The sequence below is a fragment of the Lissotriton helveticus genome, chromosome 9 (genome assembly GCF_964261635.1).
Source record: "Lissotriton helveticus chromosome 9, aLisHel1.1, whole genome shotgun sequence".
Classification (NCBI taxonomy): domain Eukaryota; kingdom Metazoa; phylum Chordata; class Amphibia; order Caudata; family Salamandridae; genus Lissotriton; species Lissotriton helveticus.
The window spans coordinates 509050650-509075647 of NC_136070.1; the positions used below are offsets into that span (position 1 = coordinate 509050650).

Genomic DNA, 24998 nt, shown 5'->3' on the forward strand with positions numbered 1-24998 from the left:
TTAGAGATATAATTCCTGGTGACCTTCCTTGGAAAGTGGGGTCATTTTAATTCTCTTGATACTCCCTTGTCTATGACTATTGATTAAGAAAGAAATGCCAGGAACTCCCAAAGGATGAAACAGCAATCTGCTTGGGCTCATGACTGACTATAATTCATCCACCTTTGTACTTTTATACTCCCACTATCTGCTTAGAATAGTAAAAATAAGCAAAAGAATATTGTGACTCATCTCGGAAGAAGGACCCTACTCACATCTAGTGCCTTCTCACTTGCATCATTCTTAGAACCAGGGTAGAGCCGTTTGAAGATCACATCATCTGCACCCTTTGTGTAAAGCATTATCTTCCCATCTGGATCTCGCACTGTTTGAAAAAGAAAGACAATTTGAAAGAAAAAGGCTTTCACAGAAACCTTGCATTATTTTAGTCTGTGCAATAGAACAGCTAGTCAGTAAGGAAGATAAATGTATCACCTAATCACTGATGCTTTTACCCTTCATATATTCTTTATTTCGGTTCAAAATGAAACCATAAAAGATACATCATAAATATGCGCACACAATTATAAAATACAAATGGGACAATTTCATATATGAGTAATAACAGCTCGACATGGTAGGGGCTGGAAACCTGAATTGGTAATACAATTTCCGAACCTTAAAAACTACTGTTAAAATATTTTAATACATTAAAACCTTGGAATAGAATTTTAAAAATAAATGGCCAGTGCACGGGAGTCAACATATGTGCACGGATTTTTTAAAACTTCAGTATTATTTCCACATAGTCATACCACCTCAAGTACTTTTCTATGCGAGAGTAGGTTCATAGTTTATTGTTGGCGTTAAGGCCATAAAATGCATGTGCATAATTACAGTCTTAATCCAACTTTAGCTCTTATAAGACTCACATTGAATAAAAACCTACTGTCACTAAAAACAATTTTTGGGGATGTATCTGTTTTTAATATTATTCCTGCCTCTGTGCAAACGCTAGTGTTCAGATTACGGCAAATGGGTTTAATCCATTTATTCCTTGGTTTGGCGTATGCTGGGCAGAAGAAGAGTACATGTAAATCATTCTCCTTGGATGCATTTTGGCATAATTCACAAAATTCATTACTACTTCTGTCAAATTTTACTGCCCATTTTGATGTGTTCACATTGATATATAACACACCATGCCTAAACTTCAAATACAAGGCGTTAGCTAGTGGTGGGCGTATCTCATCCAAAAAGGGTTTGAACCTCGCTACTTCCTTGAAAAGAAGAAACTTGGTTGTTAGTGTACCGTTATCTGTACTATGTAGCACATTATTTTGAATATGGGTCCAGAAGATGGATTTTGAACAGTTTTTTACTGGACATTGCCAGCTCTGTTGGGGCTTCCCAAAAATGTCTCAAGCCCAGTTTTTCAAACCAAGAAGACACATGTTTGAGCCGCGGGGTACCCCTGCTCTAATCAAACCCCAAGATCTCCTGTAGACCATCCTTATAGGATGTCAAATCAGTGGTTATCCAGAGCTGTACCCTGAATAACAAGGGTCTTAATATTGCATGGTGGTCTGTTCGTTTTACGTTTAAATCCATTAAAATGGGAATAAGGGGTGTTCTCACTGGCAAGCTTAAAACTCTTCTAAAACATGCTTTTTATCCTAATTTGAAACACCTTTTACAGTGTGGTCCCCAAATGTCAGCACCATAAAGAGAAGCTGATTGTACTTTGAATTTAAAGACCTCCAGAGCGGGAGTCAACGCCTTCGATATACTACTCCCATGCTTCTTTATTATTGGCAATGAGTTTTGTAGTTGGATAATCTTATTTTTTTCTGACTGTTGTTTCCAGGACAACTTTGTGTCCAAGGTTATTCCTAAATATTTGAAATGATGTACATACTTTTGGCCACTAACTGCTAGATTCTTTTTAAAAGACTTGTGTGGATTTATTGCCATGTATTTTGTTGTGCCAGAATTTATTACAAGGCCCTGTTTTTTCAATAAGTATTAAAAGAATTCAATAGGGATTGTAGACCTTTAGGTGTTTGCGATATTAATATGGTGTCGTCAGCAAATAGGAGAGCTGGCATCAAGTCCCCACCCAACTTGGGTGAATCATGTGTACACACATGTAGATAACTTGAGAATAGGATGGGTGCCAGTACACACCCCTGACGTACACCCCTTCTTACCGGAATAGCCTTGGATAGCTCACCCCTCGGACCCCATCTTACTCTTGCAAAATTGCCTTTGTGTAATCTTATTACTTGCGTAAGTAGTTCAGCAGGGACGCTTTGCAGTTTCAGTGATTCCCAAAGTAAGTTCCGGGGTACGAGGTCAAAGGCGGCCTTTAGGTCTATAAAAGCAATATACAAATGGCCCTTTTTTATACTTATATATTTCCAGCATAAACATAAAAATCTAAAAACTCAATCGATTGTGCTTGTTTTTATTCTGAACTCTGCATGAAATTTTGAAATCACACTATTCTCACCAAGCCAGTCGTTCAGTCTCATTAAAATGTGCCTGGAAAATGTGGATTATGCCTGAATGGATTTTTTTTGTAAAATATCAATTAAACTGATTGGTCGGTAATTTGCGGGGTCACTACAATTACCTTTTTTAAAAATTGTAACAATTTCTGCCCCTTTCCATGATTCAGGTATTGGTGAGCCTGCCGCTATTGTGTTAGATACATGATCAATATAGGGGCCATAAACACTGCTATCATGCCTCAGCAAATCTCCCAGTATTTTGTCGGGCCTGGAGCTTTCCCTGACTTGACTGAATTGATTGCCAGCAATGTTTCCTCCAGAATAAAATGAAGATGATTAATAATACGGTTAAAGATCGCAGTTGCAGTACAAGATATTTCTACCATTTGTACATCCACATAGAGTCTAGAAAAATGGTCCTCTCAAGTTTTGGCATCAAGGGAAAGATCCTTAACATACCCACCTGTCTTTCTACCGTTTGCTACTAAACGACAAAAGCCTACTTGATCTTTGGATTTGGCTGCTTCAATTAAATCTGTCCAAGTGTTGTCGTCCCAGATTTTTTTTGCATAAGTAAGGGCTTGTTTATATTTAATTCTTTTCTCCCTTATAGCTGTTACATTGTTCTCTTTTATTGACAATATAAGGTCAGCCTTTGCCTCACGGCACTCCATGTTATACTATAGATTAGATCCTTTTTTTTGTATCGATTCCACTGTGTTCCTTTGGTAGTCTAGTCAATACTGGCGGGATGTATGACGTTACAACGCACACTTTTACAACGCATACCTTTACAACGCATTTTTTACAACGCAACATCCATTACAACGCACACTTTTACAACGCATACCATTACAACGAATTCTTAAAAAATACCTTTACAACGCATTCCACTACAACGCATACTACATTTACAACGCATACCATTACAACGCATTATATTACATTGCATATAAGGTAAGTGTTGGATAGTGTAGGGGTTAAAATTACTATTCTAACTCCAGGGGGTGCAACAGTAGGGAAAATATTGGATAGTGTAGGGGTTAAAATTACTATTCTAACTCCAGGGGGTGCAACAGTAGGGTAAGTATTGGATGGTAAGTTTTGCGTTGTAATGGTATGCGTTGTAATGACTGCGTTGTAATGGTATGCGTTGTAGTGTAGTGGTGTGCGTTGTAGTGTCATGCGTTGTAATGACTGCGTTGTAAATGTATGCATTGTAATGGATGTTGCGTTGTAAAAGTTTCGTTGTAATGGTATGCGTTGTAATGACTGCGTTGTAATGGTATGCGTTGTAGTGGTGTGCGTTGTAGTGTCATGCGTTGTAATGACTGCGTTGTAAATGTATGCATTGTAATGGATGTTGCGTTGTAAAAGTTTCGTTGTAATGGTAGTGCGTTGTAAAAGTTGCGTTGTAAACGTTGTATACCATACTGGCGCTATTGCGTCCAGCAAATCTTGATGTTCAGCCATTATCGAAAATTCCACTCCAGGTGACTCTAAATGGAGTGAAACAGTATCGGCAAAGATGTTATAAATCTGTGTCATGGATACAGCCTTTCCTAATATGTGCAGCCATTTTAAAGCTCGGCAATTGTTACTAACTATGGGCCAGATTACGACTGCAGTGAATCCGCATCCTCCGGGCCAGCGGAAGCCACCGCCGGCCCGGACGATGCGGATTCACCTCTGCGGTGAAAGAAATGACCCCCCGCCAGATTAGGATGGCGGGGGGCGGGGTCATCTGCGGACGGCAAGACCGTCCACCGCTTTTCCGCCGCGAGACCGCAGCGGAAAAGCTCTAATATGGTGGCGGTGTCTATTATGATTTGCTTAGGGATATGCCTTTCCGCGGCGGCAATGCCACCACGAAAAGGCATACGGTCTTTTCTTGGGGGGCCTGTTGCGGGCCCCCAGGGTGAGGGGGGTGGGGGTGCACATGGGGGGTACCTATGGTATCCCCCTGCATTTGCATGCACGAAGCGGCAGGCACCGCGCGGTGCCTGCCGCTTTGTGCATGCAAATGCACTGCTTGCATTTTTAACATTGTGCCGCAATGTTAAACATACAGAATGTGACCGCCAGGGTGGCGGTCACATCCTAATTTGCACGGATGGACCGCTGCTCCCCCTGCGGACGGTCCCTCCACCTCTGGGACGCAGGTCCGTCCGCCATCCTAATAGGGCCCTATATTAGCGTCAGTGTGGGTGGTAGTTTCCTCATTGTCCAAAATTTTACCAAGGAAAAGGTCAGGTATTAGTGACAGATGTAGGGGGCGATGATCACTATCAGTTCTATTGTCTATTTTCAAATCCAATAAATGTTGCCAGAACTCAACGGATACCAATATATAATCGATACTACTCCTATAATTGCCTCTGCAAAAGGTTGGAGCGTTTGGTCTGTCCGAGGGTAACCGTACATTACAAGCTCTAAGACCTTGCCCTGTTGTTAATTTCATGATCTGTGTGGCTGCTGTGGTGCAGGGCACTATTGTGCTACTTTCTAGAGAGGGAATATTATTCATTGCGTCTTCATCTTCAAAGAGATTGTCGAAACCCACCACTGGTTCAAATTTACAATTGAAATCGCCCCCTACGATTACCATTGCACCAGCGTCTGTTAGGTTAAAACATGAGTCAAGTTGATCTATTATTGGTGATTCTTTCGTAGCTGGGCTTGGCCTATTGTAGATGTTGATTAAATATATTAATTTTTTGTCGTGTGTTCTAATTTTTAAATCAACCAAGTCCTGGGATGGTATGTGTAGTGCAGTTGATTCAATTTTGAGGGTTATTCTAATCCATATGATAAGACCCCCAGAAGGCCTACCTCTCATAGATGGGATGGCATTTACACCGAAGGTCTAAAACCCTACCCAATGGGAGTCTCTAGAGTCCAAGTCTCTTGTAAGAGGAGAATATCACTTTGCTCTGTGTATTCCAGCCATTCTGTATCTCTAAGATTCCTATTTAGTCCCACTATATTCCAGCATGTGTGAGTAGTATTTTTTTCTTAGTATTTACTCCTGTATTTGTCGTGTTTGACCTGTGTGGGCTATTCACCAAGACAAAACAAGCAGTTATGGGCATGGATAGTGACTACTGCTGCTCCTCTGTCCCAGAAGTTGCATGTGGCTCAAATGCCTTGTAAGGTATTATCTCCCCCTGCACCTCCTCTAGATGACTGTTGTGTTCTCTTATCTCCAAATTACATCAATGACATATATTTAGGGGGCGCTTTTGTTCCATACTGCTATTTGTCTCATCGATTACAGGGGTGGATGTTTCGCCAAGTATGTTAGTTAGTTGTCCAAAGCAGAAAATACTTGGAACCTATTTGGGGCTAGTATCGGAACATCATCGTAACCTGATGGCCCTGGATGTGGTTTATAAAAATACCCCAATGGGAGAGCACAAATAGGTAAGTATTTTGAGAGGAGGTTTCTTCTTCCATGTGTAATAAGGATCGAACCATCTGCGGACGACGAAAATTAACTATTATACAATCGCCATCTAGGTTCTAAAGTTTTCGTGTTTTGTCAGCCAATCGACTGTCTTATTTCGCAGAGACATCCAGGATTCACTTTGACCACTTTTTAATGCTGGAACCCCTGCTAAAATGAATACATAGAGACATGATGCAGGTGGTAATCCTAGAACCTCAGAACTTGTATTCGAGCTTGTATCTTGAGAGTCTTTTGTTAAGTCAGTGCCTAATCTTTTTATGGGGGGATTTGGAACTCCATGCTTGGGATTCATAGCGTGTATTCCCCTTGTTGTGTCGTACCTGTTCTGCGCTATTTCCCGTGTGCCTCTTTCTCTTTGAATCATTGATTTAGCCATAAAGGTATCATTTGTCCTACTGCTCGTTCCAGCAATGCTCGGGGGCCGGGAGTCCTCTAGATGCCTTTTGGTCACCCCCCCTTTCTGGACAACCAAGGTTGGTACTGTCTATTCTGTCTCTCAAATTATCTGCAATAGTATTCAGCTGATCGATCTTTTGATCCAGTAAGCCAAATTTTTTATCTATTAGGTCATTTATCTGAATTACTATAGATCTGAATGCTGTTTCCAGTAACACGGGGATTACACACTCCTGGGCCTCAGAACCTTCCCTTGCTACCTCAGGGGTAAGATCGGCATCAGCATCTGTGTAATAGAGGTTTTTGCCAGTGCTACAGTATGTTCCTCTACTCTGTGGTTTATCTGAGCATTGTACCTTCGGCCCCTTATTTTCTTGGTTTCTAAACCACCCATAGCACGCTTCTGCTTTGTTATTGGAATGTTCCTTTTGGCTTCTTCTCTTTGTTTTGAGGCTTGGGATCTGGTTTCTATGCCTGGGCTATTATGATCATCTTGTGCTGTGTTTGGGGCTATAGGGGTTGCATTTGGCAAGGCAGGTGTTACAGGCCCAGTTTGGATTATTATTCTAGGGGTTAGTGGCATCTGCTGAACTAGTTCGTTGAGCTGAACAGATTCTTTGGGATCTATAGTATTTGCGTCTTTATACATCAGCAATTGCGTAGGATCGAGTGACAACCGCCTGTCTGTCAGTTGGATTTCATGTGTCAGCAGAGATTCTGCTCTGATTAGGAAGGCGGCTAAGGTGCCTGCTGCACCTTTACGTTTACTCATACTCCTTAACTTGTGAGCAACTATGGATCGGCAGTACAATAGAAAAACAAAGGAAGCTAAACAATACTACAGAAGCTTTATAAAGACCGGTGAAATGTGAGACAAATCTAACCAAATGGTTATATCACAGCCCCAGTATCACAAGAGGTAGACCTGTCCAACCTCTTCCAAACTCTGATATTGCTGCCTACTGTAAATCAGTCACCCCAGCTACACCAGTTTTAACACCTATAGAATGTTACCAACAACACAGGAGGTTGAGCGACACAGGACTAAGACAGGATATTAACCACCCTGAAATCGCCCCCACCCCAACGTGACCAGCTCGATTTTTACTTAATTTGAGTAGCAATCCATTCCACAGTTCCTAGGGACTCCACAGTTGGGACTCCACAGTTTACAAAGTTTGCAATGCAGGCACTTCCTGGTATCAATAAAGTCTCAGTGCGGGTGAGTGGCGATAGGACTGAGCACAAAAAATTGATAAAAATCTTACCCGCTGGTACATCAACGTCGCAAACACAGCAGCTAAGGGGGTGACCCTGCCCTGCCTCTTCCTGTCGATGACGGGCCCGCCCTTGGCCCGGGCTTTGCCCGGGCATGGCCAGCGCACGTCGCACGCTGCGGGGAGCTGGCGGTGATTAATTCGCACCTCCAGGCGCGCTCCACCGCGTCAGAGCAGGCGATGAGGTAAGGGACTCTGGAAAATGGAGTCCGGCTTCAGGAGAGCTGAGCAAGCCATTCCCCTTACGGCAGGTACGTGTGGGCCTCTGCAGCGTTGGCCGTTGCCCTCACAGCGGTGGTGTGGCAGTATTTCCCCCTTTGCTGCTGCTGACCCACTGAGAGTCTTCCGGTTAGCGCGTCCCTCGCTGCGGGGAGCTGGCTGTGAGTAAATCGTGCATCCAGGCGCGCTCCACCGCTTCAGAGCAGGTGACGAGGCAAGGGACTCTGGGAAATGGAGTCCGGCTTCAGGAGAGCTGAGCAAGCCATTCCCCTTATGGCAGGTACATGTGGGCGTCTGCAGCGTTGGCTGTTGCCCTCACGGCGGTGGTGTGGCAGTGTTTCCCCCTTGCTGCTGGCCCAGTGAGAGTCTTCCGGTTAGCGCGTCCCACGCTTCGGGGAGCTGGCAGTGATTAAATTGCGCCTCCAGGCCCGCTCTTCCACGTCAGAGCAGGCGACGAGGCAAGGGACGCTGGGAAATGGAGTCCGGGTTCAGGAGAGCAGAGCAAGCCGTTCCCCTCATGGCAGGTAGGTGTGGGCGTCTGCAGCGTTGGCCGTTGCCCTCACGGAGGTGGTGTGGCAGTGTTTCCCCTTTACTGCTGCTGGCCCAGTGAGAGTCTTCCGGTTAGCGCGTCCCCACTGTTAATATGTTTTCGTAGGCTTGCAGTACTGCATACGGAGCATGTGCAGCCCATCCAGCATTATATTTGGTGCCTTAGCACACTTTCTGTCACATGACCACATCTTCTGACACCTCCTTTTCCATATTTCTCTCTATATTTGTGGTATCTTGCACAAATGGAAGGGGAATATCACACCATACACCAGTCATCTTCAGTGTTAAGCATCGAAGAACAAGATACTTACCTTTGGTAGCAATCTTTCTGGTGGATACTCTATTTAACTGCAGTTTCCTCAACTAGTGAATATGCCTAGGCACCAGACTATCAAACAATAAGCTTTATTTTGCATTAAAGTACATTAAAATGCATATAAAGTACATCAGATATCACTTCAGACAGTTATTTATACATTTTCACCACCTTTAAAACAAGTATAATATATATATATTTTATGATCAAATAGATAATCCTTTAAAAAATCTATAAAATATACAATCAAGCATAAACCAATACAACTAATATCAGTTACTCCTAAGGTACACAACATATGTACTGTGATATTAATAAACACATATATCAGAAAGTGCAATAATGTGCATCTCCATTTCTCTCCTATCCAAGCTCGAATACATCTGGGTAGGACAATTTATGAGGTAGAAGCCCTTCTACTTTTTATTGCTATATGGTATATATACCATCACATAACAAACAAATGGTGTTTCCAGTTGAAGGAGAACTGAAACTGCTGAGGTGTGGTTGGTTAGACTAACCTTTCACAACAAATGAACAATGCACTTTTTACTCTCTTTTTCACAGCAGGCACAATAAAACAAGATATGTGAGGTGGTTTCTTTAGATGATGCATCACATGTCATGCAGGGAGATGGTTTAAAGTGTATATATTTGCCAGGTGGCCCAACATTAAAGGGATGTAGTTTAAACGTGATCTTGTCAGTAGATAGCAATGGTGGGGTTTCCCAACAAAAGAAAGATAGGAAGAAGCCCAAGGCAAAACGGATGGTACAGCTTGGTATAAAATGACTGGACATTTTGCTATATTCCTTTTCCATCTTGCATGAGAGCATTTAGCTAAAAAGATATCTTTCAATCTAGATTTAGGGTAAGTTACACATGTAACCGAATTTTCATAACGTTGTGCCAAACCCAGCAAAGCAAGAGTCTGTTTCACATATATAAGGCAGGTATTGATTCAGCTTGATCAACTTTCATAACATCCCTTATAATGTTTTGGTAAGTGGAACCTCTTCTCGTTTTCATATTGATATCCACAGCAAAAGCGGGGCTATTTTAATACTATCGCTAATGTATGGCAGACCAAGGGCCAGATGTATCAACATACCCTTTTGCGATTTCTAAATAGCGATTTTTAAGGAATCGCTATTTAGAAACCGCAAAATGGTATGTATGTAGAAATTCTCTATTTTTTCGCGATTTCTTAAAATTCCTTAATTGCGATTAGCAAATTGCTAGTCGCAATTAAGGAATAATTTCCCATTCATTTCTATGGGCCAGGAGGCCCATAGGAATGAATGTGAAATTATTCTCAATTTGCGATTCGCAATTTGTTAATCGCAAATTAAGAATAATTTCAAGGGTGCAGGGGTGTCTCAAGAACACCCAGCTGCACCCCTGAAAATGAAATGTGTGCGCATATGGCGCACATACATGCCCTAAGGGCATGTATGAGCGTCACATGCCACCTTTACAAATTGCATAACGAGCATTTGTAAAAGAAATCGCAAATTACCACCAACTACAAGTTGGTGGTAATTTGCGATTTCTTAGCCTAAATTCGCAATTCTTAAATGGTTGATGCATTGCATTTAAGAAATCGCAATTTGTGATTTCTTAAATGCTTACGCAATATTAAGGAATCGCAAAATTTGCGATTCCTTATTATTGCGAGGCATTTTTCCTCATACATACCATTTTTTACTATTTTTTTGTCGCAACGCTGTTTTTTAGCGAATTGCAGCGTTTGCGACTAAAAAATAGCTTGATCCATCTGCCCCCAAGTCCTTTATGTGCAATAACATTGGGGCACGAACCCGGAATCGACAATAGCCTTTTGGCAAACTTGTCTTCTATGATTTGTAGGGGTATGCAGTGCCCTATACTGCTGCCCCATAAGTCGCTGTAGATATGGTTTTTGCTGAATAGATGTTAACAATTTCCTGGATAGGCTTATTACCTAGATGTTTCGTAAATTTAAAAAGTGTGCCTATACTTTTCGACATGTTATTAACTCTGTTCCATGTGAGGTTATTTTCAAACAGAATGCCTAAGTAGGTGAATTTGTCAACACATTCTATGCTATTGCCCTCAACGTGAAGCCTCATCGCCCTTTTCTTGCCACCACTCGCCACTAAAATAAAATACATTGTTTTATATTACATGCAAATCCAAGGCCGCCATATAGTCTGAGTGGGCCAGACTCTGATTGGGTCACAATAGAGTTTTGCAGAGACATCGGGGTTCTGGCCATCAAAACCTGCGTTTAGCAGGATTGGGAGAGAAATAGATGCAGTGTGAGGGACATCCTTGTATTTATCATTCAATACCTCATTCAAAATCTTTGTATAAAGTGAAAATAAGAAGGGAGCAAGGACCAACCCTGCCTTACTCCTTTCTCAATTCTGAAAGGTTTAGTGCACTCCCCGTGTCTCCCATAGCGCACTACGACTTCTGCAGACATTTGTCTGATAAGTATAAGTATTACTGCATCAACTCCCATAGCCTCCATAGTTCGACCACAATTTACTATGCGCCATGCAGTAAAATGCTGCAGATAAAACCATGAAGGCCATGTAGAATTGACCCTTCTTTGCTATGGCGTATTTGGAAACTAATAATGTTAAGTGAAGACTCTGATCAAGTGTCCCCCTGCCCTTTCTGAAACCAAGATGGAACTTCCGCTAAGATATTTCTTTCCTCCGCCCATTCTTCCAATCTGTTGACTAAAAGTCTGCCAATTAATTTCGCTGAGCTGTCAATTACAGAAATCGGGCAGTAATTTGCCTGATTTGAGCCATCCCGCTTCTTGTACACCGTAATAATCTCAGATTATTTCCAGGAGTTCAAAGGGCCTATTTTGACCATAGCATTAAATACATTAGTCTACATTGGTGCCCATGAAGATTTGTTAGCAAGGAATAAATCCACCGGGACTAGACTAGATCCGGAACATTCACAGAAGTGCTCCTGCATACTTGCAGGTGGTGCAAGGCGAATCCGTGTCGCAGCCGCTCGAATCCTGAAGTAATTAACAGAGCAGCATATAAGCACCCACGATGCACACTGACATCAGTTTCTTTCATTAATCCATCCTCACCTTTAGACGTAGAGCTGGTAGACCAATTGAACACCCAGTGTGCAGATTCCTAAATTAGGATATTTTTTGGTGGAATAAACTATACCACAGATACGAGAAATGGGAAAGCGGTGACCAAAGCTAAGTAGCTTGGTCTTCTGATGCATACTTCTAACTGCAGATTCCTCATCTTGTAAATAGATACCAAAGTAGTACCTCCCAAAGTGGTGGATATATAGAATAGCTCAACTGAAAAAGCCTGCAGGACCAAGCAGGCAACATTCCCATCTAGACAGACTTGGATGTCAAGGAACAGAGCTTCATGAACATATGCACCAATGCCCAGACATCTATCTGCCTGACAAATGTAAAGGACAAGCACTCCACATACCAATGCACAGTGGTAGCAGCCTTTGCCTGGTGGAGTGGGCCTGCAAACGGTATGGAGTTTGCTTGTCGGTTAATGCATAGCAGATCTTCATTCAGAGACTGCTCCATCGAGAGATGGTCCATTTCTCTTCTGCCTTGCCATTCTTTGGCTGCAGCGAACCCCACAAAGAGCTGATCATCTACGCTTGGAGGAGTGTCTGGTTGCCAGGATAACATCAGGAACCTCAGGAGGGAGACCAAAAGAACTCAACTGCTCCGACTCAATCTCTATGCAGGGAGGTGCAGAGTAAGCTTGCTCAGGGTCAAGACCATGCTCTGCTGCTGCAACAGGAGGTTCTCCCGCAGTGGAAGCCTGATTGGAGGACAGATGATCAGGCACAAAAGTTCTGGGTACCATAGTCACCCTGTCTGAATCTCTTGCCAATAGGATGACTTGGGCCTGGTCATTACTGATCTTCTTCAGAACTCAGTACTGGAGAGGTAGCGGCAGGAAGGTGCACAGGAACCCTATGCTCCACCCTATGCAGAATGTGTCTCCAAGAGAGCTTTCTGGCAAACTTCAGCATGAGAAAGTATTAACATTGCTTGTTCGCATCACTAATCAGCAGATCTGGCCAGAGTTCTCACCAACTGTTGAAAGATTCCCTGCGCCTCCAACGGATGCAATTGCCATTTGTGATCCGCTAGGCATCAATGACTGAGTTAGTCCCCCCTAGTGTTTAAAGATACTGTCAGGTGGTGTACCACCTGTGAAATCCCCTGATGATGAAGCCACCTCCACAGACACAGAGCCTCCTGGCATAAGACTCTGAAACTTATTTCACCCTGTTGCTGCAATACCACATAGTTGTGGTGCTGTCTGTGAGAACCTCTATCTGCCCCCCCTTTGATGGCGGGCAGGGAGATCTTCAATACCAAGTGAATTGTCTGCAAATCCAACAAGTTGATGGGGAGGTGGATCTCTGCTGAGACCAGAGTCCTCTGATCTCCACCCCTGCAAAATTGCTTCCTCAGTGCCGTAGCTAAGTGTCCAACATCATTGTTAATTCTGGATGTGGTAGAAAGAAGGGGCTACTGCTGATTCATTTGTGACCAAGCAGCCACTATTGTAGATCTTTTCCTCTGACACCCGGATGGAATCCAGTAGGTTCCATTAGTGCTGGACCCACTGAGACTTCAGATTCTCCTTTAACACTTGTATGTGCCATCTGGCATAAATTGTGAGCAGGATACAGGATGCTAATGCATAGGAGCAATCCTCACTAGAAGCAATCCTCACTAGAGGGATCATACCCCTAGTGTTCTGAGCTTGCTTGTCTCGAGGAATATCTAAAAATCATACCATATCCAGGATGACTCTGATCAAGGGAAGCTTCTGCAAAGGAGTGAGGTGTGACTTTGGCACATTGTTTGGAAACCAAAAGATGTTAAGAAGTCATCTGTCATCTGGAGATGGTTTGTGATCAACTGAGGTGATCCCACCTTCAACAGCCCAACAGCAGTCACCAAGGTAGGGGAAAAGTGGAACCCTTGGCATTAGCTTTCGTAACACCTGAAGGGGACTGGGGAGGTGGAAAGGGAGCATGGCACACTGAAAGTGCTTGTGATCCGCAGTGAACCACGAGTACCGCCAACTGGCCTGCAGGAATGAAACATTGTGCAGGTCCAATGGCACCATACAATCTCTGGGATTCAGAGTAGAAAGAACCTAAGCCAGAGTGAGCATCTTGAAATTGTCTTTGCAGAGGAAAGCATTGAAAGGTTGAAGTTCCAAAATAAAGCGGTGACCTCCGCCCTTCATCAACACAAGGAAGTAACAAGAATAGCAGCCAGCCCCTACTTCCGATGCTGGAACTCTCTGTATGGCTCATATTGGCTAAAGAGCCTGCTGTTCCTGCCATAATACAGTCAGGTGATTGTCTGGCAGATGTTCCGCTGTAGTTAGCTGGTATGGCAGGTCAAGAAGGAAAGGCAGACCTAGCACCATTGACTATCTGCAGGACCCATTAGTCGAATGTGATGTTCTGACTTCCTTGTAGGAAGTGGGGGCTCCTGCTCCCCATCAGATGGCTCTGTGCTGCTAAAGGAACACCACAGAAATGTTGTGATTGTTGCTGGAGAAACAGAAGAGTGGGAGGAGAGCTGTCCCTGATGGCTGGCCCGCTGTCTACCTGATCCAGAGCCCTGACCTTGAAAGGGCTGGTAAGCCTGTTGCATAATTGGCAGGGGCTTATGCTGTCGATATGCCAGGGCCCCGACATATCCTCTAAAGGGACAAAACTGTAGCAGGGTCTGCTGGACTGGAGCTGAGGGACCCAGGGAACATGCTAGGGCCAAATCTGACTTTTTGCTTAAGGAGGTGGGAGCTTTTCAAAACTTTCAACAAAAAAGGGCGAAAGAGGATTACGAAAATCAGAGGGCTCATCCTCCTGTCAATATGTATCAAAACCAAAAAGAGCCCATCAGTTTGCATGGACTAACCCTCCACAAGTCAAAGAGAACTCTCTGTTTTCTTAAATAACCCTGCCCCACCAGTGGCAGCCGGCATGGCTCGCGGGTGGTAAGTCGGGTGCGGGGGGGCTTGCAGGAGGGGGTGTGTTGCAGGGGGGTTGCGTGTGGGGAATAAAAAATAAATAAACCTTTGGGCTTGCAGGAGGGGGTGTGTTGCAGGGGGGTTGCGTGTGGGGAATAAAAAATAAATAAACCTTCCTTGCCCCTGGGTTCTGGGTCCCGCTTCTCTGCTCTGAATGAGGAAAGTGCTCATGACCTGCTTGGGCAGCCTGAGAGGGCCGACCAAACAGCTATTCTGCACTTAGGAGTGAGCAATCCACTCTTCCTCTACACTGCTCCGAGAGCAGAGCAGCCTCGCCCGCCCGCAAAGCAGCACAAAGCATAATTAATAATAATGCAAAGCTATTATCATTTTATGTTTCTACTCCCCACTGCTTAAAAGCAGTGGGGCGCTGCTCCTCTGCCATAGTGGAGGAGCCGCCACTGTCACACACCAGGGTTGCCCCTTGGTGGCATGCTTCATCATTGGGTCCATGCCGTTCTGCTGCTGAACGGGGCATGCTGTGACCTACAAATTACATGGGGACACATAGATATGTACTAACTGATGGAAAAATAGAAGGTTGGGGGCTTTTGGGTGGGTAGTAAAAATTAAAAATACCTGCCTAGTAGGTAAAGTACTATTTATTCTGGCCTCTAGTCGGTATGGTAAAAAAGGTGGAAGTAGAAAGTGTAGGTGATCGTGTATCTGCCTTTCTACAGGTCTACATGTTACAAGCCATACCCCATTGCTTTTCTCTAGGACCAATGATCTAACTCCCTGTTACCACTCCTTTTATATTGTTTAGCTGCACACACTCTGCATGCTAAGGATATAAAATATAATCTATAGCACCTACTTGGTGTTATTGCTTGATAATCAGTGAAAACATAATGGGCGAGTTAGACTGCCAAAAACTGGTAGTGTACAAATTAAAACACACAACATATGCTGATATGTATCAGCGCTTCATGTCCATTATCTAATTTAACCACCTCGTGGTGACAAGTTTACTTAGGAGAGGTATGTGACAATACTCGGGGTGCGCACTTCTAGTGGAACCTTGTGACATGCAACACAGAGCGCAATACATATATGAAAAAATACCACTTATACAAATACAACGTACATATAACATGCTGAATTATTACATCATGGGTCCTACGGTGGAGAGGTGAGCTTGTTGCCACACTTTAAAAAGGAAAAACTGGAGAAAAGTATCCCAAGATGTCAAGATCGATTTTAATGGACTCTGAAAGATGGTATAATGCGGCTGTGCCGCACTTACTTACTATGCCAAAGCTACTCCGCCGTACAATGACCTAAGTTTGCCAGCCTGGTGCCCGAATCTTACCGTCATGTCTGCTCATTGTTTATTTATGCAGTGTCAATGTTCCGAGTCAAGCTGATGCAACGTCCCCGCTGCTCTGTAGAACTAGAGCGCATTTGCGATCTACAATAGCACCTGCAGATGGAACCGGTTCCGCGTTCCATTGAGCTATGCGTGCCGCGGTGAAAAACAGGCTTTCAAATTGCTGGGATAAGCAATCTTATATTAAGTTTGTCAAAAACGTAATTTTCGGTTTACCAACAAAAAAAGTAATGAGTATTTTTTTATATGTGATACTGGAAAAAAAGAAAAGGATTTTGAAAAAAGGTTTAAAAAAATGTAACAATTCTTATGGACGAAAAAAATAAATAAAAAAAATTATGTGACTGCCCACAGTAATCTAGTGCCCAAAAAGTGTACGAAGAAACTTTATCAATGTTGGACATAGACAAACGGCTTGTTGATGTCCGATAGAGGGTAAGGTTGTACTCATACATCGTATCTTGTACCCGTCTGGAGATTAATTTTTCATCAGGATTACTACAGTGATGATGAGAAGGGTTGTGCTATGAGTTGGCCCCATTATATATTGTTGTTAAGGCTCTCTATGTCTATTTTAATGAATGAATGACAAAAAGATTAATAAAGCGCGTAGCTACCCTTAGGCATCCCAGTGCTATCAGCCAAGTTTTAAGGAGTTTCCGGAAGGGCATCAGGTTGGACTCCCAATGTATGTAGGGAGGCAGAGCGTTCCATAGCTTAGTAGCGTTGTAAGAGAAGGAGCGCCCGCCGCTTCTTGCTCTATTTATTTGTGGATGTACGGCGAGCAAGAGGTTAGCGGAGCGGAGACTTTTGTTAGGGCAGCAAGGGGTGATAATAGATCGACTAATTGTCAGTCCTTTCCCCCAGAAGGACTTGTGTGTGATACATAAAGCCTTGAATTTGATTCTCTCCAATATAGGCAACCAATAAAGAGTCTCCCGTGCCAGCTTGGCAGATTGCCGGGACGGGGTCTGGAGGAGCAGGCGAGTTGCGCAGTTCAGAACGATCTGTAGCTTGGAGGTGGTAGCTTGGGGGCTTCCTAGATAAAGGGCATTCCCATACTCCAGGCATGATAGAATAAGAGTCTGGAGCATTATCCTTCTTGCACGGACTGGGAGGAGAGGAAGTATTTTGCGAAGCATCATCAGAATGCCATAGCACGTGGACGACAGTTTCGCCGCCTGATGTTCAAAATTCAGGGACCAATCCTGCCACATGCCCAACGTTTTGATCTGATTCTTTGGTGCTAGAGCAGGGCCAAGACAATTAGGCTACAGTAACCCTGCGTTGAAGATTGGAGAGTTGCCAAGGAGCATAAGCTCTGTCTTATTTCCATTTAGTTTCAAGCATGAGAACTCCATCCATTTGGCTACCTTCTCCAGGCAGGGGCCTAGGTCGGAGTATGTATTTTCCGGGTGGTTTAAGGGCACCATGAGTTGTGTGTCCTCAGCGTAAGTAACTATTTTTATGCCATATGGACGACTCTCTCTGCCAGCAGAATCATCTAGACAATAAACAGTCTAGAGCTCAGGGAGGATCCCTGAGGCACACCGCAGCTGAGAGACATACGCTTAGAAATGATAACTCCTTTGAAAACCTGAAAGGACCTGTCTTCTAAGAAGGATTGCAGCCAGGTGATGACACTCCCCATCACCCCAAGACTCCTGAGAGTCAAGATGTTATATTTGACAGTGTTGAATGCGGCGCTGAGGTCCAGGAGGATAATAGCCTCTGTACCACCTTGGTCCAGAATTTTCCTGGACTCTTCAACCACTGCTAAAAGAGCTGTTTCCATCCCATGTTGGGGGCAGAACCCCATCTGTGAGGAGTGGAAGAGATTGTTGGACTCTAAGAACCCGGACAGGACTGAATTAACGTGCCTCTCAAGGATTTTACTAAGCACTGGGAGGAGGGAAATAGGATGATAGTTCCCCAAATGATCCGGGTCGAGACTTGCTTTTTTAAGTAGTGCTTTCACCATTGCACATTTCCATGGCAGGGGAACCAATCCAGAAGAAATTGAGGAATTGAGCAATTTAAGAATCATTGGAAGAATTGTTACAGTGGCTGAGGTCAGAGTATGAGGAGGGGCGGGTTTCCTAGGAGAACATGATTTAACGAGAGCCAAGATGGATTCTAATGTTTTACGGTCCAACAGAGGGATTTGTTCCAACAACGCTTGGGTACAATGAAGTGAGACAATTGTAGGAGACTGGACTTTTTGACCGGCTGTGAGAGGGAAGGTGATATATATGTTTTGGACTTTCCCATAGAAGAACTCTGCCAGATCATTGCAGCGGGCGAGGACGCCATCAGTGGTGGCTTGTGGGGAAGGAAGTTTAAGAAGAGTTTTGGCAATGCGGAGAGTTTCCACGGGGAATTAGATGTGAGCCTGATTTTTTTCTCAAAGTAGGCAGCTTGGGCAAATTTGATTTCAGCTTGATAGATTTTAATAGCCTCCCTATATTTTAGTTTGCTAGATTCCGCGTAGTCCCTTCTTCATCTTCTTTCTAATCTTTTGCAGATTTGTTTCTGTTCGCGGAGCTTAGGGGAGTACCATGGAGTGATCGTGGGCCTCACTTTTTTATAAGTAGATCTTTTGGGAAGAGCATAGTCTAGAGAGGACTCAATCCATTTGTTAAAATTATCATTGGCCGTGATGGGGTTCAGATCGCTAGAAGGCCTAGTGGCTTTGAGAGCTAAAACCCACTGTTCTAGGGGAAGCTTAGACCAGGCGCGTTCCTGACTGCCAACTATACTAAATGAGGAGAGTCGACATGTGATGTCCCATGGCAGAGGAATCAAAAAGTGGATTGACCACTGCAGCGGGGTTGGGACCCCCACTGAAAGTTCCTCACTATTAGTGAAAATGGGATCCAGTCGATGTCTCCTGATGTGGGTGGCTCCAGAGACTCTTTGTTTGAACTGGAGTGCTGAAAGATTCCTAACTAACTCAGAAGCAACAGAGTCTATGGGTTTGTCTAAATGCAGGTTAAGATCACCTAACTGGCTAGGTTAGCAACGGTTTCGGGAAGAACTTTAAGAAATTGTCAATAGGCTCCGGGTGGGCAATAAATTAATAGGCCTGAGAATGTGTGGGTAGGCGAGAAGCTTATCGAAAAAGAAAGATTCTCACGGTCAGGTAGAGGGTCATCTGTAATGCGACATTTAAACAGGTCTTTGTAAATAATTTGTAAGGCCACCACCCTTGCCGCTCCTGTGACCTAAGCGCTGAATAAGGTAGCCATGAGGGAGGGAATATGCAAGGACTGGATCAGACTCCTTGTTGAGCCAGGTTTCGGTTAGAAACAGAGCATCAGGTCGTTCCTCCTCTAATAAAATGGAGATTTCAGTAGTATATTTGGGAAAATATCTACAGTTTAATAGCAGCATTTTAAAAGGTGTTTGGTTCTTAGCAGGGGTCGGGGCTTTAAGGGATGGACAGAATTTGAAAGAACAGTGGAGGCAGCTGATATGGTCCTTAGATGGAGGCATGGAGTACAGACAGTTTCCATTTACAGCTCCCCTTAGGCATTGGAGGAAATCAGGGGAGTAGAAGTGAATAGTTGATGGAGAACGGACAGGGGTTATGGCCCCTAGCCCCGGTCGGATGCGAGGCTCTCTATGTCTATTTTAAGCCTGATCACCCAGCATTGTTCTTTCTCAAACAGTTTAGAGTCACAATTCACCGGATCAATCAAATGTTCCAGGATCACCCTGTGCTGTGTGTCTTTTCTCAATGTAGTAAGTCAACATTTTTGTTGTCACTCACCTGAGGTTGCTGCGGTGTTCGCAGATCCTTGTTTTTATCTTGCGGGTTGTCATTCCTACATAGTGCAAATTGCAGGGGAAAGTTATTATGTATCTAACCATTCGTGTATTAAGGTGGATTCCAAGGTTCCAGACATCTTCAAGGGGAAACATGTCAGTGGTAACCAAACTGGAGGACCATGTGGATCCCTGGAGCCCATAGGGCGTCAAAGGCAATCAGACGAATGCCTAAGATGGGCAGCATAGGCTCTCAAAAGGATTCAACTTGCTGTGAGGTCTTCAGTAGGTGTAAGAAAGTTAAGGCGTTGTGATTCCGCATACCATTACTCCGCAAGTCGGAACAACGACTTGCGGAGGGTGGGGGGAGGTGTTGGACTTAAAATCCAACACCTTTCCTAGTGTCCGCACTGATTGGAGTTGGAATAGTCATTTATACTATTCCTACTCCCAGCACCCCTCCTCCGCAAGTCGTTGTTCAGACTTGCAGAGTTATGGTATGCGGAATCACAACGCGGTCGTTGTGACGACCGCGTTGTGATTCCCTGCGGGGAAAATGAATGCGGGAAAGGAACATATATTCACGGTGATGCCCTTATACCTTGTCAGTGTGACAGGAAGGGTCCGAATCTGCTTTGACTTCTTGTGTTTCATCTTTGACTTATCCTAAAACTTCAACAGCTAGCAAGATCAGCCTTGGGAATAACTTTAGAAGAGAGAGCGAGCCTGGGAAAGGGGCCACATTCTCGGCTTTCACTTGGAGCAGGACCTATGTGCAGCCTCTGGTGCTTCTCAAATTAGAACTTCACCTTGTGTTCTTGGGTGGATTTCAGGTTCATCTGGGCACAGTTGACGCAGGCTGTGGAGTAATGCAATAAACCCATGCATCAAAAGCACACGTCATGGGCATCTGTCACAGACATTTGTTTGTGACAGTCTCTACAAGGCTCCCTGTAGCCTTAGGGGGTGTATCCCTTGCACACTGGAAAAAGCATTTCAGAGGAAAACATGATCTTCACAAGTGAAGAAAAAAAAAGAAGCTAAGCCCTGGATCCATGTCTGAAGAAAGGAACAGATGTCAGAGGGCATGGATAAAATTATAGGTCGGTCAGATGATCATTTCTTGAGGGGAATGTCATTGATGCGGAGTCACATGGTGCCACCTGCTAGCATGCAAGAGCACTGCACTGAATTTTCAGGATCCATTTTGGTGCTTAGGCATATTCACAATGTGGCAAATCTTTTGTTAGAAGTTAGAAGTCTCCAACAGAAGTACACTTCACAGGGACTCCACATATTGCAAGATCACTAATCCTGACCTGGAAGCGCTGTCTCTGTAAAAAGCACCTACTGCATGCATAGCAGCAGATAGTGTACTACAAGCGCAGTTACCCTACAAGGACCCGTAAAACCCAAATTCAATCTCCCCTGTTTTAGTAGTCCACCCTTTAATCCAGTGCGTCCTACTCGGAATTTATATAAAATAGCTTCAACAAAGAACTGAGGGCCAAATGTACAATGATTTTTAGCGTGCACAAACAGATTTTAGACCCGTTTGCGCACACTAAAAACCTTGGGCCCATGTACAAAACCTATTTTGCGACTCGCTAATCAATTAGAGACTTTCAAAATAGGTTTTGCGACTTGCTATTAGGAAAGGACGTTCCCTTTGTTATAGCGCCTCATGAGCCATGTATGAATGTTTTGCAACAGCAATTGCGGTAGCCAAACACTCGTAAATTACCACCTACATCAGGTAGGTTGTAATGCAAGCGCAAATGGGAAGGGGTCCCTAGGGGACCACTTCCTCTTTGCAAATGCATGAGAAAATATTTTTTAGGGACAGGCAATAGTCCCAGGGACCACTGCATGCCCTTAAAAAATGTAACAAAATCGTTTCATTTTTTTTTCCAAATGCAACCCGTTTGCATTTAAAAAAAAAGCTGCTTTATTTAAAAGCAGTCCCAGACATGGTGGTCTGCTGAGCCCAGCAGGCCACTATCCCTGGGAGGGCCAGCCTTTCCCAATAGGGTCGCAAAATGCGAGTGCCTCAATAATTTTAATGAGCCTCGCATTTTGCGACCCCATTGGGAATCGCAATCAGTGTCTCTGACACTGTTGTACATCGTAAATTGCGTCTCACAATTTGTGACTCGCAATCTAGTGCAAATTGCGAGTCGCAATTTACTATGGTTGTACATCTGGCCCCGAGAGTGTAACTTGTATTATCTCTACTAGACAGATGTGTTTTACAGCAAACAATTCTCTACCTTATAAAGCTGGGCATCTTATAGTTCTTTTCTTTCAGTTGGGTTGAAGTGAGGGCATTTATATAGTATGTATGTAGCAAATCTTTTTCCTGGGTAATGAGAGCGTTAATGCAATTGTGTTCCTCTGGTTGGCGGAGGTGTTTACCTAAATTGAATCAGAAATTTCTAACAACAATCTTTCTAACAAGTTTTCTTGAAGAGTAAAAGTAACACACACCCCTCAAAATATGTATCACTATCACTACTTAGACGTAAAGTGTTAGATACCCCATACAGAATTCAAGTTATCCTTGCCCCTTCTCTGCCCCAGACATTTCAGCTCACCTAGAACAGACATCCTCTTACGGTCACTGTTAAAATCCATTAGAGCCAGCACATTGTAGATCCTTTCTACTCCAAGCTCTTTGACTGTGATCGTATCCTGTGTGCGGGCAACGAAGACGTAGCCGAAATTCCTAGCTGCAGTGACCAGGGCTTCTTCGTCTGGAGAGGCCGCCTGGTAAACAAGGTTGCCTGGAAAAGGAGGTTGCAGTGAGAAGAATAAATGTAGGAGAATCCATCATATTTTTCATGTCGTAAAGCAAATATTGCAATTCAACGAGCTTAAGTTTGCAGTTAGTTTCACTTTTTTTTTTAAACAAATTTTATTTGTCTAGTTTTGCATATTTTGTAGAGCTCTGCACTCCAGAGGGTAGTACACATATCAAATACGCAGTCATTTTGACTTCGAATTTTATGGATAATAGACAAAAAAATACCGCATAACAAACACCCCCCAACTCCCCCCACCCCCCAGATTGCGCCCATGTCACATAAGTCCGTCCACTTAGCAGCTGCACACCCAGGAATCACAGTCCCTCCGGGTCATCCCACCCGCCACCGTTTACACATGAGAACTGCACATGAATCAGTTCGGCAAGCGTGCCCGAGCCTCCCGTGGTGGGTCCAGTTCTAGACCCCGGTAGTCCGCCCACCTCTTCCATATCTTGTAATGTTTGCGCGGGCACCCCCTGGTCAGGAAAACAGGTTGTTTGAGCCCCATACAGAAATCCAGCCCAGTTTTCCATACAGCTGCTGACGGAGCCATGGGCACCTTCCAGGCGTTGGCGATATCCCTTTTCGCTAGTGTGAGACCTAACAGCAGGAGATGCCGTTTGTACAGATTGCCCCCCACTCCCTCCATAACATGCAGCAGGGCCAGACGCGGTGTGTAGGGGAGTTCCCATCCAATACCTCCGATAAGCAAGAGTAGATTCCCCTCCAGAATCTATGTAGTGAAAGGCAGCTCCAGACTGTATGGAAGAGCGTACCCTCTTCCCTTTGGCAGCGGAGGCACTCAGGTGATGCAATTATTCCTGCCCTCCACAGGCGCTCTCTAGTGAAGTACACTCTGTGTAAATATATGTATTGCACTAACCGCAAACGCATTGCTAATGCCGCCCCTCGCGGGCTCACTAGAGCCTTAGCCCAGTCCTCCTCCTCCAATTCACCCACATCCGCCTCCCATGCATTCTTAAGCCTCTGCAGGCTGTGAGAACAGTGGAGGACCAACGTTAGGTATGGGCGGGCGATCTTGCGGTCTGGAAGAGCCTCCATGAATACCTTTTCTTCTATGGGGCTAAAGTCGGGGAGTGCCTCCAGGCCCTCCAGGCTGAGAGCGAGAGCGTGCCTAAATTTCAAATTACGGTAGAATTGAGTTTGCGGCATCTAATATTCTTCCTGCAGGTCCTGAAATGTTTTGAGTGTCAGATCCGTCATAACATCACCCAGGACCGAGATGCCTATTGCATCCCACCCCCAGAAGCCCTGTAGTGCTGCCAACTGAGGCAGGCGTCTGTTGCCCCAAAGGGGGGTCTCCCGGGTCAAGGTGTTCCACCACCCCATCCTGCGTAAAGCCTGTCTGCAGATGAGGAGTACTACCCGCGTGGTCAGCGGCAAGGACCTCCGAAGCGGTGCGAAGTATAATAGCATGTGTAGGGAAGTTGCTGCTCAACCGCATATGTCGGGTCCCCCCTATCCCCATACCACCACTCATTAAGGACCAGCAGATGTGAGGCTTGATAATAGGAGAGGACATCCGATGAAGCGAGACCCCCGGAGTATGTAGACAAAAAAAAAAGTTTGCACAGCCACCCTCACCCTGCCTCCTCCCACAGAAACTGTCCCAGTGCTGGGTTCACTTGCCGGAACCATCTGGGTGGGATCTGATACGAATGGTTCTGCAGCTGATATAAGAGGCGGGGAAGCACCACCATCTTAAAGATTGCCGACCTGCCATATATGGACAGGGGCATATGGGACAAGACCTTAATATCCTCCCGGGTACGGTCCCACACCGGGAGCAGATTGCGTTCCCAGGACACCGCCGGCTCATCCGACAGGAAGACCCCCAAATACTTCATCTCCCCACCGCCAATTGAACCGGTGCAGCCCAAGCTCCCACTTTCAGTCGACCCCCGGTCCCATAAGGTAGATTTACGTGGGTTCATGTACAATCCTGATGTTTCCCCAAATATCTGTAGTATACGCAGCAACCGCGGCCCGACCTGTCCAGAGCTGTAAGAAAAAACAGGACATCGTCCGCGTATAGTGCTATTCTGTCCGAGAGCCCCGGCGCCCACTCAAAGCCCCGAAGCTGGGCATCAATGCGCACCCAGGCCGCCAGCGGTTCCATGGCGAGCGCAAAGAGATGCGGGGAGAGGTGGCAGCCCTGCCGCTTGCCCCGCTGAATGAAGAAAGAACGAGAAATCGCTCCTCCCACCCGCACCAACGCAGTAAAATCGGTGTATAGTAGCATTAGATAGGCCAGAAATCTCGGGCACAGAATAAGTTTCCGCAGAAGGG

The 24998-nt window shown here is 44.7% G+C and overlaps 1 protein-coding gene across 4 annotated transcripts in view; it reads right to left on the reverse strand.

Annotated features, from left to right (window-relative positions):
* Positions 1–24998, reverse strand: part of LOC144781481 (phospholipid-transporting ATPase IC-like) — a 1874327-nt gene that overhangs the window by 602329 nt on the left and 1247000 nt on the right. For all 4 annotated transcript variants that reach the window (XM_078660356.1, XM_078660353.1, XM_078660355.1 and 1 more), the window contains 2 exons: positions 22479–22667; positions 255–364 (listed from right to left, as the gene is read on the reverse strand). In XM_078660356.1, coding sequence (XP_078516482.1) covers positions 255–364; positions 22479–22667 — 299 coding nt within the window. The remainder of the gene's footprint in view (positions 1–254; positions 365–22478; positions 22668–24998) is intronic.